This window comes from Lipophrys pholis, assembly GCF_963383615.2.
Source record: "Lipophrys pholis genome assembly, chromosome: 10".
Classification (NCBI taxonomy): Eukaryota; Metazoa; Chordata; class Actinopteri; order Blenniiformes; family Blenniidae; genus Lipophrys; species Lipophrys pholis.
The window spans coordinates 9,567,936-9,590,869 of NC_137640.1; the positions used below are offsets into that span (position 1 = coordinate 9,567,936).

The 22,934-nt window shown below is 40.1% G+C and overlaps 2 protein-coding genes across 2 annotated transcripts; both read right to left on the minus strand.

Annotated features, from left to right (window-relative positions):
- Positions 1-132: 132 nt before the first annotated feature.
- On the minus strand, positions 133-14,023 carry LOC308115520 (uncharacterized protein). Its single transcript, XM_080473077.1, has 19 exons — positions 13,706-14,023; positions 12,464-12,629; positions 12,226-12,378; positions 11,981-12,141; positions 11,739-11,915; positions 11,499-11,637; positions 10,558-10,745; positions 10,315-10,456; positions 9,320-9,490; positions 8,447-8,456; positions 6,583-6,850; positions 5,806-5,971; positions 5,568-5,720; positions 5,323-5,483; positions 5,073-5,249; positions 4,840-4,978; positions 3,899-4,086; positions 3,657-3,798; positions 133-482 (listed from the first exon to the last, which is right to left on the minus strand). The coding sequence occupies exons 1-19, from the start codon at positions 13,895-13,897 to the stop codon at positions 307-309; spliced, it is 3,069 nt and encodes a 1,022-aa protein (XP_080329203.1). The 5' UTR covers positions 13,898-14,023; the 3' UTR covers positions 133-306.
- A 2,224-nt stretch (positions 14,024-16,247) lies between these two features.
- On the minus strand, positions 16,248-21,211 carry LOC308116206 (cytochrome P450 2J4-like). The gene is made up of 9 exons (XM_080474245.1): positions 20,813-21,211; positions 19,571-19,736; positions 19,333-19,485; positions 19,088-19,248; positions 18,846-19,022; positions 18,606-18,744; positions 17,665-17,852; positions 17,422-17,563; positions 16,248-16,597 (listed from the first exon to the last, which is right to left on the minus strand). The coding sequence occupies exons 1-9, from the start codon at positions 21,002-21,004 to the stop codon at positions 16,422-16,424; spliced, it is 1,494 nt and encodes a 497-aa protein (XP_080330371.1). The 5' UTR covers positions 21,005-21,211; the 3' UTR covers positions 16,248-16,421.
- Between the last annotated feature and the right edge of the window lie 1,723 nt (positions 21,212-22,934).

Consider the following 22,934-nt stretch of genomic DNA (forward strand, 5'->3'; position numbering starts at 1 on the left):
AATACCTTGGTTAAAGGCTGCAGGCTATTTTACTTACATAGTGGTATACCTATAACCTATACCCTATCTAGAACCTATAGTATGATGGGTTTGAACAACAAAACAAACAAAAAACAAAAACAGGTTTCTGTTGCAGTTCAACAAATTATTTATTAGATATTCAGCATGTTCCCATAGCTTGTTGATTATTTTAGCTCAGAGGTGACAACTTGGGTCTACATGGAAAAATAAAACACTACTGTATGATTATAGATGACTTCTCTCCTTGGTTTATTTGTGAACTGGTTTGGTTAGTTATTCTGTCATTCAGCGAATCTTGGCATGAACTTTGAAGGGGTGAGGTACACGTGTGGATCCAGTCACCCCTTCTGTACTCAGTTCGACTCCATCAGGAACACTGAAAGAGAAATTCTGCAGCAATCCCACCAAAAACAGGAACAGCTCCATCTTGGCAAGGCCCTCTCCAAGACACACCCGTTTCCCTGAAAGAGCCACAAATACACAAACACACTCAGGCTTAAGAGCCAGTGATCACTATGCATACACCTCACCGGCAGAGTTGGAAATTATTATTATTATTTTAAATTTCTTACTTCACTTGTGAGCATCATATTTTAGAGCGACTGACCAAACATACTGTACAGAACCAGCAGTATGAATTCATACAAATATCCTTTTTTTTCTCTAGTGTTTTTCATGGGACTATCAACACGCTTTTAATATACATTTATTCGACTGCCAGTTTCGACAGAGTAATATGTTTCTTTGTGGGATATGATCCTGAAGGGAAAGTATTTTACAATGCTCATAAACAGAGAAACAATGTCAAAGCACCCAACAATGTACTATATTCTAAGTTTTTCTTTTCAGAGGAACCTAGAAATATATTGTGATATAGAAAGGTTTGGTAGTGTATATCAGGAGAGGTTTGGGAGAGATATTATTTTGTTATAAAACATAATTTTCACTCCAAACAGAGAAGGCATATTTTAGATAAAGAAAAACCATAAGGCATCTTTGAGTCCTACTGGAAACAAATTCACAAAAAACAGGCAATAACCTGACTTAATAACTATAACTTCATATAAACAATTTTAGGATAATCTTTTTGGAGGTTTTTGTTTCTTAAAGATGTCTTAGCAATCAGCTGTCACTGATGTAACTGGATCACTCTTGATAAACTTTTGGAGCTTTAAAAACTGACACTAGGGAACGAGCCAGTTTTAAAGTCCATCCATCCATCCATCCATCCATCCATCCATCCATCCGTCTTCTTTCCCGCTTAGTCCATTTGGGGTCGCGGTGGCAGTATATATAGAGAGCAGAGACCCCAGGCATCCCTGTCCCCCGGAACTTCCTCCAGGTCTTCTTGGGGGACACCGAGACGCTCCCAGGTCAAGCCAGAGATATAATCTCTCCAGCGAGTCCTGGGCCGACCTTGGGGCTTCCTCCCAGTTGGACATGCTTGGTAGACCTCTGATCAGATGCCCGAACCACCTCAGCTGGCCCCTCTCATTGTGAAGGAGTAACGGCTCGACTTTGAGTCTCTCCCGGATGGCTGAGCTCCTCACTCTATCACAAAGAGTAACGCTCGCCACTCTGTGGAGAAAACTCATTTTGGCTGCTTGTTTCCGGGATCAAATTTTTTCGGTCCTGACCCACAGTTCATGACCATAGGTGAGGGTGCAGATCGAGACCACCCGGTAAACAGAGAGCTTTGCTTTATAGCTCAGCTCCCTCTTCACCACAACGGTCCAGTACAGTGACTGCATTACTGCAGCCGCCTGTCCAAACTTGAGGCCGATCTCACGATCCCTCCTCCGGTCACTTGTGAATAAGACCCTGAGATACTTAAACTCTTCCACCTGGGGAAGGTCCACCCCCCCTACCTGGAGAGGGCATGCCATCCTTTTCCGTGAGAGAACCATGGACTCAGATTTGGAGGTGCTGATCTACAACCCAACCGCTTCACACTCAGCTGTAAACTGTTCCAGTGAACGCTGGAGGCCCTCCTATGATGCCGCCAGAAGGACAACATCATCCACAAAGAGCCGAGAGATCACCTTCCGGCCCCCAACATGATGCCCTCCTGCATCCCGCTGCGCCTCGACACCCTCTCCATGAAAATCACGAACTAAAGGGGCAGCATGAACAAGGCGCAGCCCTGGTGGAGGCCAGCGCCCACCATGATCAAGTCCGTCTTAGTGCCAAGTATACGGACGCAGCTCTTACAATATGAGTAAAAAGACCAGACGTTCCGCAGGAGCGGTTCCGTTGCTCCGTACTCCCTCAGAACCTCCCACAAGACATCTCGGGGGACACGGTCATAAGAGTTCTCCAAGTCCACAAAACACATGCAGACTGGATTGGCAAACTCCCATGCCCCCTCGATAATTTGCAAGAGGGTGAAGAGCTGGTCTGTTGTTCCAGGGTCAGGACGGAATCCGCTTTGTTCCTCGTGTATCTGAGGTTCGAAGTCTCTTTTCCAGTTCCCCCACATAGACTTTCCCAGGGAGGCTGAGAAGTGTGATGCCCTGATAATTGGCACACACTCTCCGGTCCCCCTTTTTGAAGATGTGGACCACCACCCCGGTCTGCCAGTCGGATGGTACTGTACCCAAGGTCCATGCGAGACTGTAGAGGTATGGCACACAGGACAGCCCCACAATATCCAGGGCCTTCAGCAGCTCCGGGCATATCTTGTCCTCTCCTTTGGCCTTGCCACCAAGGAGTTTTTTAACCACCTTGGTGACCTCCACCAGGGAAATAGACGAGGCCACACAAGAAGCCTCAGGCCCCCGCCTCCTGTGAGGAAGGCATGTCCCCCGGGTTAAGGAGCTCCTCTAAGTGTTCCTTCCATGTCCGGAGGATATCCTCATTCGAGGTCAGAGGATGTCCAATCTTGCTGAGCACAGCTTGATAGACCCCTCCGACCTCTCCTGAGCCTCTGGATGATGTCCCGGAACATCTTTGAGGCCACGGAAAGTCCCTCTCCTTGGCCTCACCAACCTCCTCCAATGCTGCAAACTTTGCTTCTGCAAACGTTACAGCTGCAGCCCTCTTCGCCCGCCAATACCTGTCTGCTGAATCCGGAGTCCCTTGAGCCAACCAGGCTCTAAAGGCCTCCTTTTTCAGGTTGACAGCTTCCCGGGCCGCTTGTGTCCACCAGCGTATCCTTGGGTTGCTGCCATGACAGACACCGATGAGCTTTTGGCCACAGCTGCACATAGCCGCTTCCACAATGGAGGTCCTGAACAGGGTCCACTCGGACTACATGTCCCCAACCTCCTCTGGTACATGAGAGAAATTCTCAGGGAGGTTCGAATTGAAATAATTTCGGACGGAGTCCTCTGCTAGCCTTTCCCAGCATACACTCACTATACAATTGGGCCTGCCGGGTCTGGCCCACAGTCTTCCCTGCCACCTGGTCTAACTCACCACCAGATGGTGGTCAGTTCACAGCTCTACACCTCTCTTCACCCGAGTGTGCAGTTTTAAAAGTAGATGTTTGTATTCAAATAAAGGGAGTAAAAGTAAACTGTTGTCTGAGGAATATTTAAGTACAGATGCCTGAAAATACAGAAATAGAGTACAAATACTTATTTGCTTATTTGTAGTCCTGCTTTCAATGTAAGCGTGGTGTTCAAGCACTGTACCTGCAGAGAAAGGCAGAAATGCTTCTCGCTTCACAAACTTTCCCTCAGCATCCAGGAAGTGTCCAGGGTTAAAGGTGTCCGGACTCTCCCATTCAGTCTCATCGAACAGCACCGAGGTCAGCATGGGCATCAAGGATGTACCCTGAAAAAAAAATAAAAATCCCCCCCCCACATGATGACAACAAGGAACTACCACATCCAACTAAACACCCTTACTTCAAATAGCTGTACACTGAAGGGACCTTTGGTATGTAGTAGCCTCCCAGCGTGGTGTCCTGAGCTGCCATCCTCATCCCATTCAAAGGAACAATGTTTCCGAGCCTCTGGATCTCGTGGATGACCGCGTCAGTGTAGGGCATGTTGGGTCTGTCCGCCATGGTGGGTTGTCTGGTCTGCCCGATCACTCGATCTATCTCCTCCTGGACTTTCTCTAAAGAGTGTTAAAGGATTTTCTCAAAACTGAGAGCTACTTCATGGGCACATAGTTGTACAAGGTTCTACTTGTAACAAACACTACACACACTTCAATGAATACAATTTAACATCAGAAACAAAAAGTGTTTAAAATATCATTCAAATTCTAAATTAATTATTTAGTTCAGGGGAAGCCAACCAGTCAGAGACCAGGAGCCACAACAATTACAGTGGTACTACAAAGAGCCACATCATACAAATCTGTTGACAAAAACACTCTTTCTCACACAGACACGAAATGACAAACTGAAATACATCCACAATGTATGATATATATCCATATTTGGAATGACAAAAGTTAGAAAACAGTTGGCAAGGCGTGGATTTACAGCATAATTTCGTGTTAAACAGGTGGTGCCCCATTTTATCTGATGCACATCAGATTCCATTTTTAATCAAATAAATAACTATCTTTGATAATTATTAATCTTTATCAATAGCCAAACCCCAACATTACTGCTGAAACAAATGAGGTAAGAAATCCTCAGAAGAAGGAATAATGAACTTTGGTGCGAAGATAATCTTTGTGGTTTTCCAACGATAAACTGATATTTTCTCTCTGTCATCACATTCAAAGTTCATCGTAACTGCCCTTGGCACCTTTCAGTCTGTACTCAGGAGAGTCGGTTCCTACTACACTTTTCTTTCTGAGCACTGGAGTGATTTTGTTCACACTACAGAGATTGTTGCTCTCTGACATGCCACCCACCCAGGGCATCAGGGTTTCTGATGAGGTAAACCAAAGCCCACAGCAACGTAGTGGAGGTCGTTTCTGTTCCAGCCAGGAAGAGATCCAGAGAGCACAGAACAAGGTTGGTTTCACAAAAACCTTGGTCCGAGTCTTTGTGCTGTCAAAGAAGATGCAGAGTGGACACATTAGATGATTTAGTAAATAAACTGGCAGGAAAACAAATGTTGAGTGCAAAAACCTGATAGTCATACATTCTTCATCTCAATGAGGAAAGCATCAATGTAGTCTTGGGGATTGTTGTGGTCCAGGTCCTGCTTGTGCCGCTTCACCTCCTCATTAATAAATTTTTGCAGACTTTCGTAGTGGCTGAACATTGTGTTGTGAGGACCTGGCAGGTGTTTCATTAGTCCAGGTAATGATTCAAAGAGCTGCCGGAATGAAATAAAAATTATGACAGAGTAATTTGAGTATCACTAAACTACAGTGACATTGTGAACATACCAGACCCCAGATGGTGCCCTCAAGCAGAATAGCCTCAGATAAATACTTCAGCATGAGCTGGAAGTTGTGGTCACAGTAGTCAAACCTTTTGCCCATCACCAGCTGGCAAACAATGTTGGATACAGCATTGTTAAAGAGGCCTGCTGGTGTGAAAAGACCACCTAAAGGAGAAGAAACCACTGTTTGAGAAACCTGTGAGGATTGGTCTGCTTGTACAGGAGTATGCGCTGATCAATGTAAAACACCTTTCTCCTTCTCTATCTCTTCCCGCAGGAAGCGCAGCTCCTCACAGATGCACTGCTCCATAGTGTATTTGCCCAGGCCGAAGGAGCGCAGGGTAGACAAGGCAAAGCGTCGTTGTCTCTTCCATTTCTCACCATTGCTCAAGAACAGTCCATCTAGACAGAAAGCATGAAGAGGTTAATAGTTGAAGACCACTGTTTTCTGTGTGCAGCAGGAGAAGGAACGTGGAGATTTTCACACCTGAGGTTCCACTGTAAATTCTCTCGGCCACAGCGCTGTGCGGCCGGTCAACAAAGTTCTCTGCTTGGGACACGATGGCTTCCTTCACCATCTTGTACCCGCACACAAACACCACCTTTTCGCTACCAAGACGGACACTGAAGACATTCCCATACTCTTTGGCCAACTGTGAACCATATGACATGAACAATATCTTGAGAAGCACAATGCATTATAACATAAAGTAGTATGAAAAGATTAAACACAGCATAAATATCAAGCATTGTAAAAAGTTATATAAAGATGATGTTATCACAAGGTATAAAAAAGATAAATGTAAAGCACAGTAAGATATAGGGGTAGGGCTGGATAAGCAAGTTGCTTCTCCCTACTCATTTTTAGACTGCAAATATACACCACTGTTATTATCATCATCATTATTATTATTATTATTATTATAGTTATTATTAGTAATAGCATTGTTTCATTGTCTTTAATTAGAAAACTCAGATCTGTCAATAACACAGCAAATAATATTCTTTTTTATTAGGTCTGACAGGGCAGAGCTGTGATAGTGGGTGTATTGATTACATTGAAAAGATGAAGATGTTGAAGACAACACAATAACCACAAGGACATTTTCATTATAATAACACCAGTTGTTCATATATATGAACAGACTGTCATTCACTAGTTGAAATAAAGAGAGTCCAGTAGCAGCATTCATTTCACCACTTGACAGAATAACAGAACATTCAACCTTTAACATGTTATTGTGAAAATGAAACCCACACGTACCTTGGTAAAGTAAACGTGTGGATGTTTGCTGTCCACACTCAGTGTGTTCCCCACAACGGGGAGAGCCAGAGGTCCCGGGGGGAAGTTCTGTGGCTTCCTGTTTTTCAGGTAATCTGCGATCAGCAGGAAAAGCACAACAAACAGCAGCAGGCTCTTCAGGTCGAAACTCAGCAAAATGTCAGAAAGCCACATGATTGAAGGAAGCAAAATAAAGAGAGACACTGCAGCTGTTCCTGTCTCCTTGTTCCTGCTTGCTCGACGTGACTTTCTGCAGCAGGTTGACTTTTACTTCTTACTCTTTGTCGTCCAGACAAAGTCCACTTCTGCACACAGGTGTTTACGTAACTGGGACCAAGCCATGCTCCTTTACTCCCTTTACTCCCTTTACTCCCGTTACTCCGGTTACTCCGGTTACTCCAGAACAACAATCGTACAAATAAAAAACATGAGACTTTAGATGACTTTGATTTAGTTATGAGTAAGTGACAATTTGACCACCCACTTTACTAGTAACTGAAAATCAAAACTTTATCACAGATTCACTACAGATATAGTCACTACTCAGTGCTTCAAAATAGTATAGGAGTTACTTTACTACAGCTGAAAATAAGCATTTCATTGCAGTTCTGATTAAAACATTTCGAAATTAGCAAACCATTACTTTATTTGCTATCAGTCCATTATTACAATTATAATTACTGGTTTACACAGTACAAGGGTTACTTAACTTGTTCCCGAAAATCAGTACTCAATTATTGTCTTAGGTAATAGTGACTGAAACTTATTGCGCTGCAACTGTTAATAGAATGAGGCCCTTGCTGTGACATGAGGCCCGATATGCTCAATGCATTATCTGTGTGTCTGCATAGGCAGCCCTGCTGGCAACAAAAGCCACTGCTCAGCGGTTTGATGATTCACTGTCAGGTGTGTCACATGATGCACCAGCCCAGTTTTTTCACTGACCATTAAAATGATCACATACTTATTGTGTAAACCAAAGCAAACCAATGATGAATGGAGACAAAAAGCGTTCACCTCTGAACTGCGTGCAGCAGCAACATAGCTAAAGCACATTCATTTTGAAAAAGTTGACAATAACAATGGTGCTCACATATTTTATAACTACATGCAGGATGGTGAAAAAAATGCTGTGTCATGGTGACTGGACAGAACATTTTCTCCTTTGTTTGGATTTTTCTACTCAGATCACATAAATGTGTTATTTTGACATTATTATTATTATTATTATTATTATTATTATTATTATTATTATTATTATTATTATTATTATTATTATTGTATGATAACAATATAGCTGTTTTCACAGACAGTTCTAGTTTTTAAAAGAAACTACAAGGAACCACATTTCTGCAGTCTATTTCAAAAACCAGGGAAATATTTATAACCTTTTTATTCATGACATGTATGAATAGATTACACTGACAGTACACTTATATTTGATCACAATGCAACGAGGGGGAATAACTACCTTAACTCAATGCTTGAGCTTAAATTTAAAACTTCACCATGACTTCTGTATTATTTTCTGGTCCTCATGGTGTCACAAAATGATAATATGTTCCTTTATAGATCTATTATTAGTGGCTTCATCTGGTGAATGTGAAAGGCATTGCATCAATGAGTTCAGATCACAAAAACAAATTCTTGTATTGAACCTAAATGTTACCCGTTTAAACAGTAACAACATAATTCAGCTATGTGCACCTTCTTAAAGGAAGACTTAAAAACAGAAGATTTTTGTCACATTATTAATGACTTGACTTCACCACAGAATATTTTAAATGTACATACATTCACAACAATCACAGATGCAATATGGATTGCAACCTAGTCGTCTGCGTACAATCGCCATCCTGCAACAGAGTCTACACAAACTGATATACCGATATAAGAGGTGAAGCCAGAAAAGTAATGGCAGAAACATCACAGTGATGATGACATTGGACCACGAACACACAAACAGCACATACGTGATTGAGAATGATCATATCCTGCAGATTTAAAGACATTTACTAATAATGAGAGGCGTTATCTCACATAAGTGTGGTGGTAGCACTGGCTGTGTGTGCGTGTGTTTGTGTGTGTGTGTGTGTGTGTGTGTGTGTGTGTGTGTGTGTGTGTGTGTGTGTGTGTGTGTGTGTGTGTGTGTGTGTGTGTGTGTGTGTGTGTGTGTGTGTGTGTGTGTGTGTGTGTGTGTGTGTTATAACCCCCATCTCTCTCTCTCAAGGAAAGTTCTGAATATTTACAGGCAATAGGTTGTTTATAGCTTTATACATTTGTGTTGTACGAAAATGTACCAGGAAAGTGAATTTTAGTATTTTGGATTTTAATTATGAATTTGTGTGATCTCTATACCATTGTATGAATTATCCTTATTGCCCTTTTTGGTAGAATTATATTATCATTGCCTCTTGTAATCCAAATACCTTTGTTAAAAGCTGCAGGCTAGTTTATTTACATAGTAATATACCTATAACCTATATCTAACCCTATAGTATGATGGGTTTGAAAAACAAAAGACAAAAACAGGTTTCTGTTGCAGTTCAACAAATTATTTATTAGATATTCAGCATGTTTCCATAGCTTGATGATTATTTTAGCTCAGAGGTGACAACTTGGGTCTACATGGAAAAATAAAACACACTGTATGATTATAGATGACTTCTCTCCTTGGTTTATTTGTAAACCGGTTTGGTTAGTTATTCTGTCATTCAGCGAATCTTGGCATGAACTTTGAAGGGGTGAGGTACACGTGTGCTTCCAGTCACCCCTTCTGTGCTCAGTTCGACTCCATCAGGAACACTGAAAGAGAAATTCTGCAGCAATCCCACCAAAAACAGGAACATCTCCATCTTGGCGAGGCCCTCTCCAAGACACACCCGTTTCCCTGGAATAGCCACAAATACACAAACACACTCAGGCTTAAGAGCCAGTGATCACTATGCATACACCTCACCGGCAGAGTTGGAAATTATGAAATTAAATCAATAAAAAGTTCTATAAAAAGGCCCAGCAATATGAATTGATACAAATATTTTCAAGGAACTATCAAGCATGCATTTAATCTGCATTTATTCGACTTGCAATTTCTACAGAATAATATGTTTCTTTGTGGCATATGATCCTGAAGGGGAGATATTTTACGACGCTCATAAACAGGGAAACAATGTCAAAGCACCCCACAAAAATCCAATATACTTCAAGTTTTCCTTTTCAGAGAACCCCAGAAGGATATTGTAATATAACAAGGTTTGGTAGTTTATGTCACATTGGAAAATCAGTGAGGGATATTGAGTAATAGCTGTTTCATACCAGATTTCCTCTCGTGGAAGTGTTTAATATTCGCCACCGGGGGACTCTGCTCCCTTTCTTATGAGCTCCAACAATAATCTTTTTGGAGGTTTCTTTTTCTTAATGATGTCTTGGCAATCAGCCGTCACTGATGTAACTGGATCACTCTTGATAAACATTTGGAGCTTTAAAAACGGACACTCTCCGCTGCTTTGATCCTTTCACTGTAACTGTGAAGTAGGGAACCAGCCAGTTTTAAAAGTAGATGTTTGTATTCAAATAAAGGGAGTAAAAGCAAAATGTTGTCTGAGGAATATTTAAGTACAGATGCCTGAAAATGCAGAAACATAGTACAAATACTTATTTGCTTGCCACCTGTAGTCCTGCTTTCAATGTAAGTGTGGTGTTGAAGCACTGTACCTGCAGAGAAAGGCAGAAATGCTTCTCGCTTCACAAACTTTCCATCAGCATCCAGGAAGTGCCCGGGGTTAAAGGCGTCCGGACTCTCCCATTCAGTCTCATCAAACAGCACCGAGGTCAGCATGGGCATCAAGGATGTACCCTGAAAAAAATAAAAAAATCCCCCCCCCCACATGATGACAACAAGGAACTATCACATCCAACTAAACACCCTTACTTCAAATAGCTGTACACTGAAGGGACCTTTGGTATGTAGTAGCCTCCCAGCGTGGTGTCCTGAGCTGCTATCCTCATCCCATTCAAAGGAACAATGTTTCCGAGCCTCTGGATCTCATGGATGACCGCGTCAGTGTAGGGCATGTTGGGTCTGTCCGCCATGGTGGGCTGTCTGGTCTGCCCGATCACTCGATCTATCTCCTCCTGGACTTTCTCTAAAGAGTGTTAAAGGATTTTCTCAAAACTGAGAGCTACTTCATGGGCACATAGTTGTACAAGGTTCTACTTGTAACAAACACTACACACACTTCAATGAATACGATTTAACATCAGAAAAAAAAAGTGTTTAAATTATCATTCAAATTCTAAATTAATTATTTAGTACAGGGGAAGCCAACCAGTCAGAGACCAGGAGCCACAACAATTACAGTGGTACTACAAAGAGCCACATCATACAAATATGTTGACAAATACACTCTTTCTCACACAGACACGAAATGACAAACTGAAATACATCCACAATGTATGATATATATCCATATTTGGAATGACAAAAGTTAGAAAACAGTTGGCAAGGCGTGGATTTACAGCATAATTTCGTGTTAAACAGGTGGTGCCCCATTTTATCTGATGCACATCAGATTCCATTTTTAATCAAATAAATAACTATCTTTGTTAATTATTAATCTTTATCAATAGCCAAACCCCAACATTACTGCTGAACCAAATGAGGTAAGAAATCCTCAGAAGAAGGAATAATGTACTTTGGTACAAAGATAATCTTTGTGGTTTTCCAACAATAAACTGATATTTTCTCTCTGTCATCACATTCAAAGTTCATCGTAACTGCCCTCGGCACCTTTCAGTCTGTACTCAGGAGAGTCGGTTCCTACTACACTTTTCTTTCTGAGCACTGGAGTGATTTTGTTCACACTACAGAGATTGTTGCTCTCTGACATGCCACCCACCCAGGGCATCAGGGTTTCTGATGAGGTAAACCAAAGCCCACAGCAACGTAGTGGAGGTCGTTTCTGTTCCAGCCAGGAAGAGATCCAGAGAGCACAGAACAAGGTTGGTTTCATAAAAACCTTGGTCCGAGTCTTTGTGCTGTCAAAGAAGATGCAGAGTGGACACATTAGATGATTTAATGAATAAACTTGCAGCTTGAAGGAAAACAAATGTTGAGTGCAAAAACCTGATAGTCATACATTCTTCATCTCAATGAGGAAAGCATCAATGTAGTCTTGGGGATTGTTGTGGTCCAGGTCCTGCTTGTGCCGCTTCACCTCCTCATTAATAAATTTTTGCAGACTTTCGTAGTGGCTGAACATTGTGTTGTGAGGACCTGGCAGGTGTTTCATTAGTCCAGGTAATGAATTATACAGCTGCCGGAATGAAATGAAAATTACGACAGAGGCATTTGAGTATCACTAAACTATTGTGAACATACCAGACCCCAGATGGAACCCTCAAGCAGAATAGCCTCAGACAAATACTTCAGCATGAGCTGGAAGTTGTGGTCACAGTAGTCAAACCTTTTGCCCATCACCAGCTGGCAAACAATGTTGGATACAGCATTGTTAAAGAGGCCTGCTGGTGTGAAAAGACCACCTAAAGGAGAAGAAACCACTGTTTGAGAAACCTGTGAGGATTGGTCTGCTTGTACAGGAGTATGCGCTGATCAATGTAAAACACCTTTCTCCTTCTCTATCTCTTCCCGCAGGAAGCGCAGCTCCTCACAGATGCACTGCTCCATAGTGTTTTTTCCCAGGCCGAAGGAGCGCAGGGTAGACAAGGCAAAGCGTCGTTGTCTCTTCCATTTCTCACCATTGCTCACGAACAGTCCATCTAGACAGAAAGCATGAAGAGGTTAATAGTTGAAGACCACTGTTTTCTGTGTGCAGCAGGAGAAGGAACGTGGAGATTTTCACACCTGAATTTCCACTGTAAATTCTCTCAAACATAGCGCTGTGCGGCCGGTCAACAAAGTTCTCTGCTTGGGAGATGATGGCTTCCTTCACCATCTTGTACCCGCACACAAACACCACCTTTTCGCTACCAAGACGGACACTGAAGACATTCCCATACTCTTTGGCCAACTGTGAACAATATGACATGAACAATATCTTGAGAAGCACAATGCATTATAACATAAAGTAGTAAAAGTAAAACACTTTTATGAGATGGGCTTTTAACATGCTGGGAAACTATTGCCTGAATCTGATTTTGAGGCATTATTGTTTAACTGGAAAGATGATGAGTCTTCACTGAGTCTGATTTTGGTTTTCATTATTTATTGACATTTGTGTAACTTTGAAAATGCTTTATGAGGTCAAGTTTCTAGTGAGTGTTGGGACAAGTTGGTCAACAAGAACCTCTGTTACCACAGCACAACTATGAATAGAAATAGTATAAACTGTGTGAAAAGATTAAACACAGCATAAATATCAAGCATTGTAAAAAGTTATATAAAGATGATGTTATCACAAGGAATAAAAAAGATAAATGTAAAGCCCAGTAAGATATGATTGACATTGAGGGCACTGATAGGGTGGTAGAGGGGTGGTTTTAGGGATTGGATGTTTCATTAGTTAGGATAGATCATTTCTATGGGGCTATTTAGGGGTAGGGCTGGATAAGCAAGTTGCTTCTCCCTACTCATTTTTAGACTGCAAATATACACCACTGTTATTATCATCATTATTATTAATAATTGGTTAATAATATTTTATATATAATTTCATACTTTCTTCTCATTATTGTTATTATTAATAATTATTATTAATTATTATCATTATTATTATTATAGTACTATAGTTATTATTATTAGTACTAGCATTATTGTTTCATTGTCTTTCATTAAAAAAAATCTAAATAAATCATCTCAGATCTGTCAATAACAGAGCAAATAATTTTTTTTTAATTATGTCTGATAGGGCAGAGCTGTGATTGTGGGTGTATCGATTACATTGAAAGGATGAAGATGTTGAAGAGAACAACGTAACCACAAGGACATGGTCATTATAATAACACCAGTTGTTCATATATATGAACAGACCGTCATTCACTAGTTGAAATAAAGAGAGTCCAGTAGCAGCATTCATTTCACCACTGGACAGAATAACAGAACATTCAACCTTTAACATGTTGATGTGAAAATGAAACCCACACGTACCTTGGTAAAGTAAATGTGTGGATGTTTGCTGTCCACACTCAGTGTGTTCCCCACAACGGGGAGAGCCAGAGGTCCCGGGGGGAAGTTCTGTGGCTTCCTGTTTTTCAGGTAATCTGCAATCAGCAGGAAAAGCACAACAAACAGCAGCAGGCTCTTCAGGTCGAAACTCAGCAAAATGTCAGAAAGCCACATGATTGAAGGAAGCCAAATAAAGAGAGACACTGCAGCTGTTCCTGTCTCCTTGTTCCTGCTTGCTCGACGTGACTTTCTGCAGCAGGTTGACTTTTACTTCTTACTCTTTGTCGTCCAGACAGAGTCCACTTCTGCACACAGGTGTTTACGTAACTGGGACCAAGCCACGCTCCCTTTACTCCTACTCCCTTTACTCCTACTCCCTTTACTCCCTTTACTCCCTTTACTCCGGTTACTCCAGAACAACAACCAAACAAATAAAAAACATGAGACTTTAGATGACTTTGATTTAGTTATGAGTAAGTGACAATTTGACCACCCACTTTACTAATAACTGAAAATCAAAACTTTATCACAGATTCACTACAGATATAGTCACTACTCAGTGCTTCAAAATAGAATAGGAGTTACTTTACTACAGCTGAAAATAAGCATTTCATTGCAGTTCTGATTAAAACATTTTGAAATTAGCAAACCATTACTTTATTTGCTATCAGTCCATTATTACAATTATAATTACTGGTTTACACAGTTCAATGGTTACTTAACTTGTTACCGAAAATCAGTACTCAATTATTGTCTTAGGTAATAGTGACTAAAACTTATTGCGCTGCAACTGTTAATAGAATGAGGCCCTTGCTGTGACATGAGGCCCGATATGCTCAATGCATTATCTGTGTGTCTGCATAGGCAGCCCTGCTGGCAACAAAAGCCACTGCTCAGCGGTTTGATGATTCACTGTCAGGTGTGTCACATGATGCACCAGCCCAGTTTTTTCACTGACCATTAAAATGATCACATACTTATTGTGTAAACCAAAGCAAACCAATGATGAATGGAGACAAAAAGCGCTCACCTCTGAACTGCGTGCAGCAGCAACATAGCTAAAGCACATTCATTTTGAAAAAGTTGACAATAACAATGGTGCTCACATGTTTTATAACTACATGCAGGATGGTGAAAAAAATGCTGTGTCATGGTGACTGGACAGAACATTTTCTCCTTTGTTTGGATTTTTCTACTCAGATCACATAAATGTGTTATTTTGACATTATTATTATTATTATTATTATTATTATTATTATTATTATTATTATTATTATTATTATTATTATTATTATTGTATGATAACAATATAGCTGTTTTCACAGACAGTTCTAGTTTTTAAAAGAAACTACAAGGAACCACATTTCTGCAGTCTATTTCAAAAACCAGGGAAATATTTATAACCTTTTTATTCATGACATGTATGAATAGATTACACTGACAGTACACTTATATTTGATCACAATGCAACGAGGGGGAATAACTACCTTAACTCAATGCTTGAGCTTAAATTTAAAACTTCACCATGACTTCTGTATTATTTTCTGGTCCTCATGGTGTCACAAAATGATAATATGTTCCTTTATAGATCTATTATTAGTGGCTTCATCTGGTGAATGTGAAAGGCATTGCATCAATGAGTTCAGATCACAAAAACAAATTCTTGTATTGAACCTAAATGTTACCCGTTTAAACAGTAACAACATAATTCAGCTATGTGCACCTTCTTAAAGGAAGACTTAAAAACAGAAGATTTTTGTCACATTATTAATGACTTGACTTCACCACAGAATATTTTAAATGTACATACATTCACAACAATCACAGATGCAATATGGATTGCAACCTAGTCGTCTGCGTACAATCGCCATCCTGCAACAGAGTCTACACAAACTGATATACCGATATAAGAGGTGAAGCCAGAAAAGTAATGGCAGAAACATCACAGTGATGATGACATTGGACCACGAACACACAAACAGCACATACGTGATTGAGAATGATCATATCCTGCAGATTTAAAGACATTTACTAATAATGAGAGGCGTTATCTCACATAAGTGTGGTGGTAGCACTGGCTGTGTGTGCGTGTGTTTGTGTGTGTGTGTGTGTGTGTGTGTGTGTGTGTGTGTGTGTGTGTGTGTGTGTGTGTGTGTGTGTGTGTGTGTGTGTGTGTGTGTGTGTGTGTTATAACCCCCATCTCTCTCTCTCAAGGAAAGTTCTGAATATTTACAGGCAATAGGTTGTTTATAGCTTTATACATTTGTGTTGTACGAAAATGTACCAGGAAAGTGAATTTTAGTATTTTGGATTTTAATTATGAATTTGTGTGATCTCTATACCATTGTATGAATTATCCTTATTGCCCTTTTTGTTAGAATTATATTATCATTGCCTCTTGTAATCCAAATACCTTTGTTAAAAGCTGCAGGCTAGTTTATTTACATAGTAATATACCTATAACCTATATCTAACCCTATAGTATGATGGGTTTGAAAAACAAAAGACAAAAACAGGTTTCTGTTGCAGTTCAACAAATTATTTATTAGATATTCAGCATGTTTCCATAGCTTGATGATTATTTTAGCTCAGAGGTGACAACTTGGGTCTACATGGAAAAATAAAACACACTGTATGATTATAGATGACTTCTCTCCTTGGTTTATTTGTAAACCGGTTTGGTTAGTTATTCTGTCATTCAGCGAATCTTGGCATGAACTTTGAAGGGGTGAGGTACACGTGTGCTTCCAGTCACCCCTTCTGTGCTCAGTTCGACTCCATCAGGAACACTGAAAGAGAAATTCTGCAGCAATCCCACCAAAAACAGGAACATCTCCATCTTGGCGAGGCCCTCTCCAAGACACACCCGTTTCCCTGGAATAGCCACAAATACACAAACACACTCAGGCTTAAGAGCCAGTGATCACTATGCATACACCTCACCGGCAGAGTTGGAAATTATGAAATTAAATCAATAAAAAGTTCTATAAAAAGGCCCAGCAATATGAATTGATACAAATATTTTCAAGGAACTATCAAGCATGCATTTAATCTGCATTTATTCGACTTGCAATTTCTACAGAATAATATGTTTCTTTGTGGCATATGATCCTGAAGGGGAGATATTTTACGACGCTCATAAACAGGGAAACAATGTCAAAGCACCCCACAAAAATCCAATATACTTCAAGTTTTCCTTTTCAGAGAACCCCAGAAGGATATTGTAATATAACAAGGTTTGGTAGTTTATGTCACATTGGAAAATCAGTGAGGGATATTGAGTAATAGCTGTTTCATACCAGATTTCCTCTCGTGGAAGTGTTTAATATTCGCCACCGGGGGACTCTGCTCCCTTTCTTATGAGCTCCAACAATAATCTTTTTGGAGGTTTCTTTTTCCTAATGATGTCTTGGCAATCAGCCGTCACTGATGTAACTGGATCACTCTTGATAAACATTTGGAGCTTTAAAAACGGACACTCTCCGCTGCTTTGATCCTTTCACTGTAACTGTGAAGTAGGGAACCAGCCAGTTTTAAAAGTAGATGTTTGTATTCAAATAAAGGGAGTAAAAGCAAAATGTTGTCTGAGGAATATTTAAGTACAGATGCCTGAAAATGCAGAAACATAGTACAAATACTTATTTGCTTGCCACCTGTAGTCCTGCTTTCAATGTAAGTGTGGTGTTGAAGCACTGTACCTGCAGAGAAAGGCAGAAATGCTTCTCGCTTCACAAACTTTCCATCAGCATCCAGGAAGTGCCCGGGGTTAAAGGCGTCCGGACTCTCCCATTCAGTCTCATCAAACAGCACCGAGGTCAGCATGGGCATCAAGGATGTACCCTGAAAAAAATAAAAAAATCCCCCCCCCCACATGATGACAACAAGGAACTATCACATCCAACTAAACACCCTTACTTCAAATAGCTGTACACTGAAGGGACCTTTGGTATGTAGTAGCCTCCCAGCGTGGTGTCCTGAGCTGCTATCCTCATCCCATTCAAAGGAACAATGTTTCCGAGCCTCTGGATCTCATGGATGACCGCGTCAGTGTAGGGCATGTTGGGTCTGTCCGCCATGGTGGGCTGTCTGGTCTGCCCGATCACTCGATCTATCTCCTCCTGGACTTTCTCTAAAGAGTGTTAAAGGATTTTCTCAAAACTGAGAGCTACTTCATGGGCACATAGTTGTACAAGGTTCTACTTGTAACAAACACTACACACACTTCAATGAATACAATTTAACATCAGAAAAAAAAAGTGTTTAAATTATCATTCAAATTCTAAATTAATTATTTAGTACAGGGGAAGCCAACCAGTCAGAGACCAGGAGCCACAACAATTACAGTGGTACTACAAAGAGCCACATCATACAAATATGTTGACAAATACACTCTTTCTCACACAGACACGAAATGACAAACTGAAATACATCCACAATGTATGATATATATCCATATTTGAAATGACAAAAGTTAGAAAACAGTTGGCAAGGCGTGGATTTACAGCATAATTTCGTGTTAAACAGGTGGTGCCCCATTTTATCTGATGCACATCAGATTCCATTTTTAATCAAATAAATAACTATCTTTGTTAATTATTAATCTTTATCAATAGCCAAACCCCAACATTACTGCTGAACCAAATGAGGTAAGAAATCCTCAGAAGAAGGAATAATGTACTTTGGTACAAAGATAATCTTTGTGGTTTTCCAACAATAAACTGATATTTTCTCTCTGTCATCACATTCAAAGTTCATCGTAACTGCCCTCGGCACCTTTCAGTCTGTACTCAGGAGAGTCGGTTCCTACTACACTTTTCTTTCTGAGCACTGGAGTGATTTTGTTCACACTACAGAGATTGTTGCTCTCTGACATGCCACCCACCCAGGGCATCAGGGTTTCTGATGAGGTAAACCAAAGCCCACAGCAACGTAGTGGAGGTCGTTTCTGTTCCAGCCAGGAAGAGATCCAGAGAGCACAGAACAAGGTTGGTTTCATAAAAACCTTGGTCCGAGTCTTTGTGCTGTCAAAGAAGATGCAGAGTGGACACATTAGATGATTTAATGAATAAACTTGCAGCTTGAAGGAAAACAAATGTTGAGTGCAAAAACCTGATAGTCATACATTCTTCATCTCAATGAGGAAAGCATCAATGTAGTCTTGGGGATTGTTGTGGTCCAGGTCCTGCTTGTGCCGCTTCACCTCCTCATTAATAAATTTTTGCAGACTTTCGTAGTGGCTGAACATTGTGTTGTGAGGACCTGGCAGGTGTTTCATTAGTCCAGGTAATGAATTATACAGCTGCCGGAATGAAATGAAAATTACGACAGAGGCATTTGAGTATCACTAAACTATTGTGAACATACCAGACCCCAGATGGAACCCTCAAGCAGAATAGCCTCAGACAAATACTTCAGCATGAGCTGGAAGTTGTGGTCACAGTAGTCAAACCTTTTGCCCATCACCAGCTGGCAAACAATGTTGGATACAGCATTGTTAAAGAGGCCTGCTGGTGTGAAAAGACCACCTAAAGGAGAAGAAACCACTGTTTGAGAAACCTGTGAGGATTGGTCTGCTTGTACAGGAGTATGCGCTGATCAATGTAAAACACCTTTCTCCTTCTCTATCTCTTCCCGCAGGAAGCGCAGCTCCTCACAGATGCACTGCTCCATAGTGTTTTTTCCCAGGCCGAAGGAGCGCAGGGTAGACAAGGCAAAGCGTCGTTGTCTCTTCCATTTCTCACCATTGCTCACGAACAGTCCATCTAGACAGAAAGCATGAAGAGGTTAATAGTTGAAGACCACTGTTTTCTGTGTGCAGCAGGAGAAGGAACGTGGAGATTTTCACACCTGAATTTCCACTGTAAATTCTCTCAAACATAGCGCTGTGCGGCCGGTCAACAAAGTTCTCTGCTTGGGAGATGATGGCTTCCTTCACCATCTTGTACCCGCACACAAACACCACCTTTTCGCTACCAAGACGGACACTGAAGACATTCCCATACTCTTTGGCCAACTGTGAACAATATGACATGAACAATATCTTGAGAAGCACAATGCATTATAACATAAAGTAGTAAAAGTAAAACACTTTTATGAGATGGGCTTTTAACATGCTGGGAAACTATTGCCTGAATCTGATTTTGAGGCATTATTGTTTAACTGGAAAGATGATGAGTCTTCACTGAGTCTGATTTTGGTTTTCATTATTTATTGACATTTGTGTAACTTTGAAAATGCTTTATGAGGTCAAGTTTCTAGTGAGTGTTGGGACAAGTTGGTCAACAAGAACCTCTGTTACCACAGCACAACTATGAATAGAAATAGTATAAACTGTGTGAAAAGATTAAACACAGCATAAATATCAAGCATTGTAAAAAGTTATATAAAGATGATGTTATCACAAGGTATAAAAAAGATAAATGTAAAGCCCAGTAAGATATGATTGACATTGAGGGCACTGATAGGGTGGTAGAGGGGTGGTTTTAGGGATTGGATGTTTCATTAGTTAGGATAGATCATTTCTATGGGGCTATTTAGGGGTAGGGCTGGATAAGCAAGTTGCTTCTCCCTACTCATTTTTAGACTGCAAATATACACCACTGTTATTATCATCATTATTATTAATAATTGGTTAATAATATTTTATATATAATTTCATACTTTCTTCTCATTATTGTTATTATTAATAATTATTATTAATTATTATCATTATTATTATTATAGTACTATAGTTATTATTATTAGTACTAGCATTATTGTTTCATTGTCTTTCATTAAAAAAAATCTAAATAAATCATCTCAGATCTGTCAATAACAGAGCAAATAATTTTTTTTTAATTATGTCTGATAGGGCAGAGCTGTGATTGTGGGTGTATCGATTACATTGAAAGGATGAAGATGTTGAAGAGAACAACGTAACCACAAGGACATGGTCATTATAATAACACCAGTTGTTCATATATATGAACAGACCGTCATTCACTAGTTGAAATAAAGAGAGTCCAGTAGCAGCATTCATTTCACCACTGGACAGAATAACAGAACATTCAACCTTTAACATGTTGATGTGAAAATGAAACCCACACGTACCTTGGTAAAGTAAATGTGTGGATGTTTGCTGTCCACACTCAGTGTGTTCCCCACAACGGGGAGAGCCAGAGGTCCCGGGGGGAAGTTCTGTGGCTTCCTGTTTTTCAGGTAATCTGCAATCAGCAGGAAAAGCACAACAAACAGCAGCAGGCTCTTCAGGTCGAAACTCAGCAAAATGTCAGAAAGCCACATGATTGAAGGAAGCCAAATAAAGAGAGACACTGCAGCTGTTCCTGTCTCCTTGTTCCTGCTTGCTCGACGTGACTTTCTGCAGCAGGTTGACTTTTACTTCTTACTCTTTGTCGTCCAGACAGAGTCCACTTCTGCACACAGGTGTTTACGTAACTGGGACCAAGCCACGCTCCCTTTACTCCTACTCCCTTTACTCCTACTCCCTTTACTCCCTTTACTCCCTTTACTCCGGTTACTCCAGAACAACAACCAAACAAATAAAAAACATGAGACTTTAGATGACTTTGATTTAGTTATGAGTAAGTGACAATTTGACCACCCACTTTACTAATAACTGAAAATCAAAACTTTATCACAGATTCACTACAGATATAGTCACTACTCAGTGCTTCAAAATAGAATAGGAGTTACTTTACTACAGCTGAAAATAAGCATTTCATTGCAGTTCTGATTAAAACATTTTGAAATTAGCAAACCATTACTTTATTTGCTATCAGTCCATTATTACAATTATAATTACTGGTTTACACAGTTCAATGGTTACTTAACTTGTTACCGAAAATCAGTACTCAATTATTGTCTTAGGTAATAGTGACTAAAACTTATTGCGCTGCAACTGTTAATAGAATGAGGCCCTTGCTGTGACATGAGGCCCGATATGCTCAATGCATTATCTGTGTGTCTGCATAGGCAGCCCTGCTGGCAACAAAAGCCACTGCTCAGCGGTTTGATGATTCACTGTCAGGTGTGTCACATGATGCACCAGCCCAGTTTTTTCACTGACCATTAAAATGATCACATACTTATTGTGTAAACCAAAGCAAACCAATGATGAATGGAGACAAAAAGCGCTCACCTCTGAACTGCGTGCAGCAGCAACATAGCTAAAGCACATTCATTTTGAAAAAGTTGACAATAACAATGGTGCTCACATGTTTTATAACTACATGCAGGATGGTGAAAAAAATGCTGTGTCATGGTGACTGGACAGAACATTTTCTCCTTTGTTTGGATTTTTCTACTCAGATCACATAAATGTGTTATTTTGACATTATTATTATTATTATTATTATTATTATTATTATTATTATTATTATTATTATTATTATTATTGTGTGATAATAATATAGCTGTTTTCACAGACAGTTCTAGTTTTTAAAAGAAACTACAAGGAACCACATTTCTGCAGTCTATTTCAAAAACCAGGGAAATATTTATAACCTTTTAATTCATGACATGTATGAATAGATTACACTGACAGTACACTTATATTTGATCACAATGCAACGAGGGGGAAAAACTACCTTAACTCAATGCTTGAGCTTCAATTTAAAACTTCACCATGACTTCTGTATTATTTTCTGGTCCTCATGGTGTCACAAAATGATAATATGTTCCTTTATAGATCTATTATTAGTGGCTTCATCTGGTGAATGTGAAAGGCATTGCATCAATGAGTTCAGATCACAAAAACAAATTCTTGTATTGAACCTAAATGTTACCCGTTTAAACAGTAACAACATAATTCAGCTATGTGCACCTTCTTAAAGGAAGACTTAAAAACAGAAGATTTTTGTCACATAATTAATGACTTGACTTCACCACAGAATATTTTAAATGTACATACATTCACAACAATCACAGATGCAATATGGATTGCAACCTAGTCGTCTGCGTACAATCGCCATCCTGCAACAGAGTCTACACAAACTGATATACCGATATAAGAGGTGAAGCCAGAAAAGTAATGGCAGAAACATCACAGTGATGATGACATTGGACCACCAACACACAAACAGCACATACGTGATTGAGAATGATCATATTCTGCAGATTTAAAAACATTTACTAATAATGAGAGGCGTTATCTCACATCGGTGTGGTGGTAGCACTGGCTGTGTGTGCGTTTGCGTTTGCGTGTGTTCTGCAG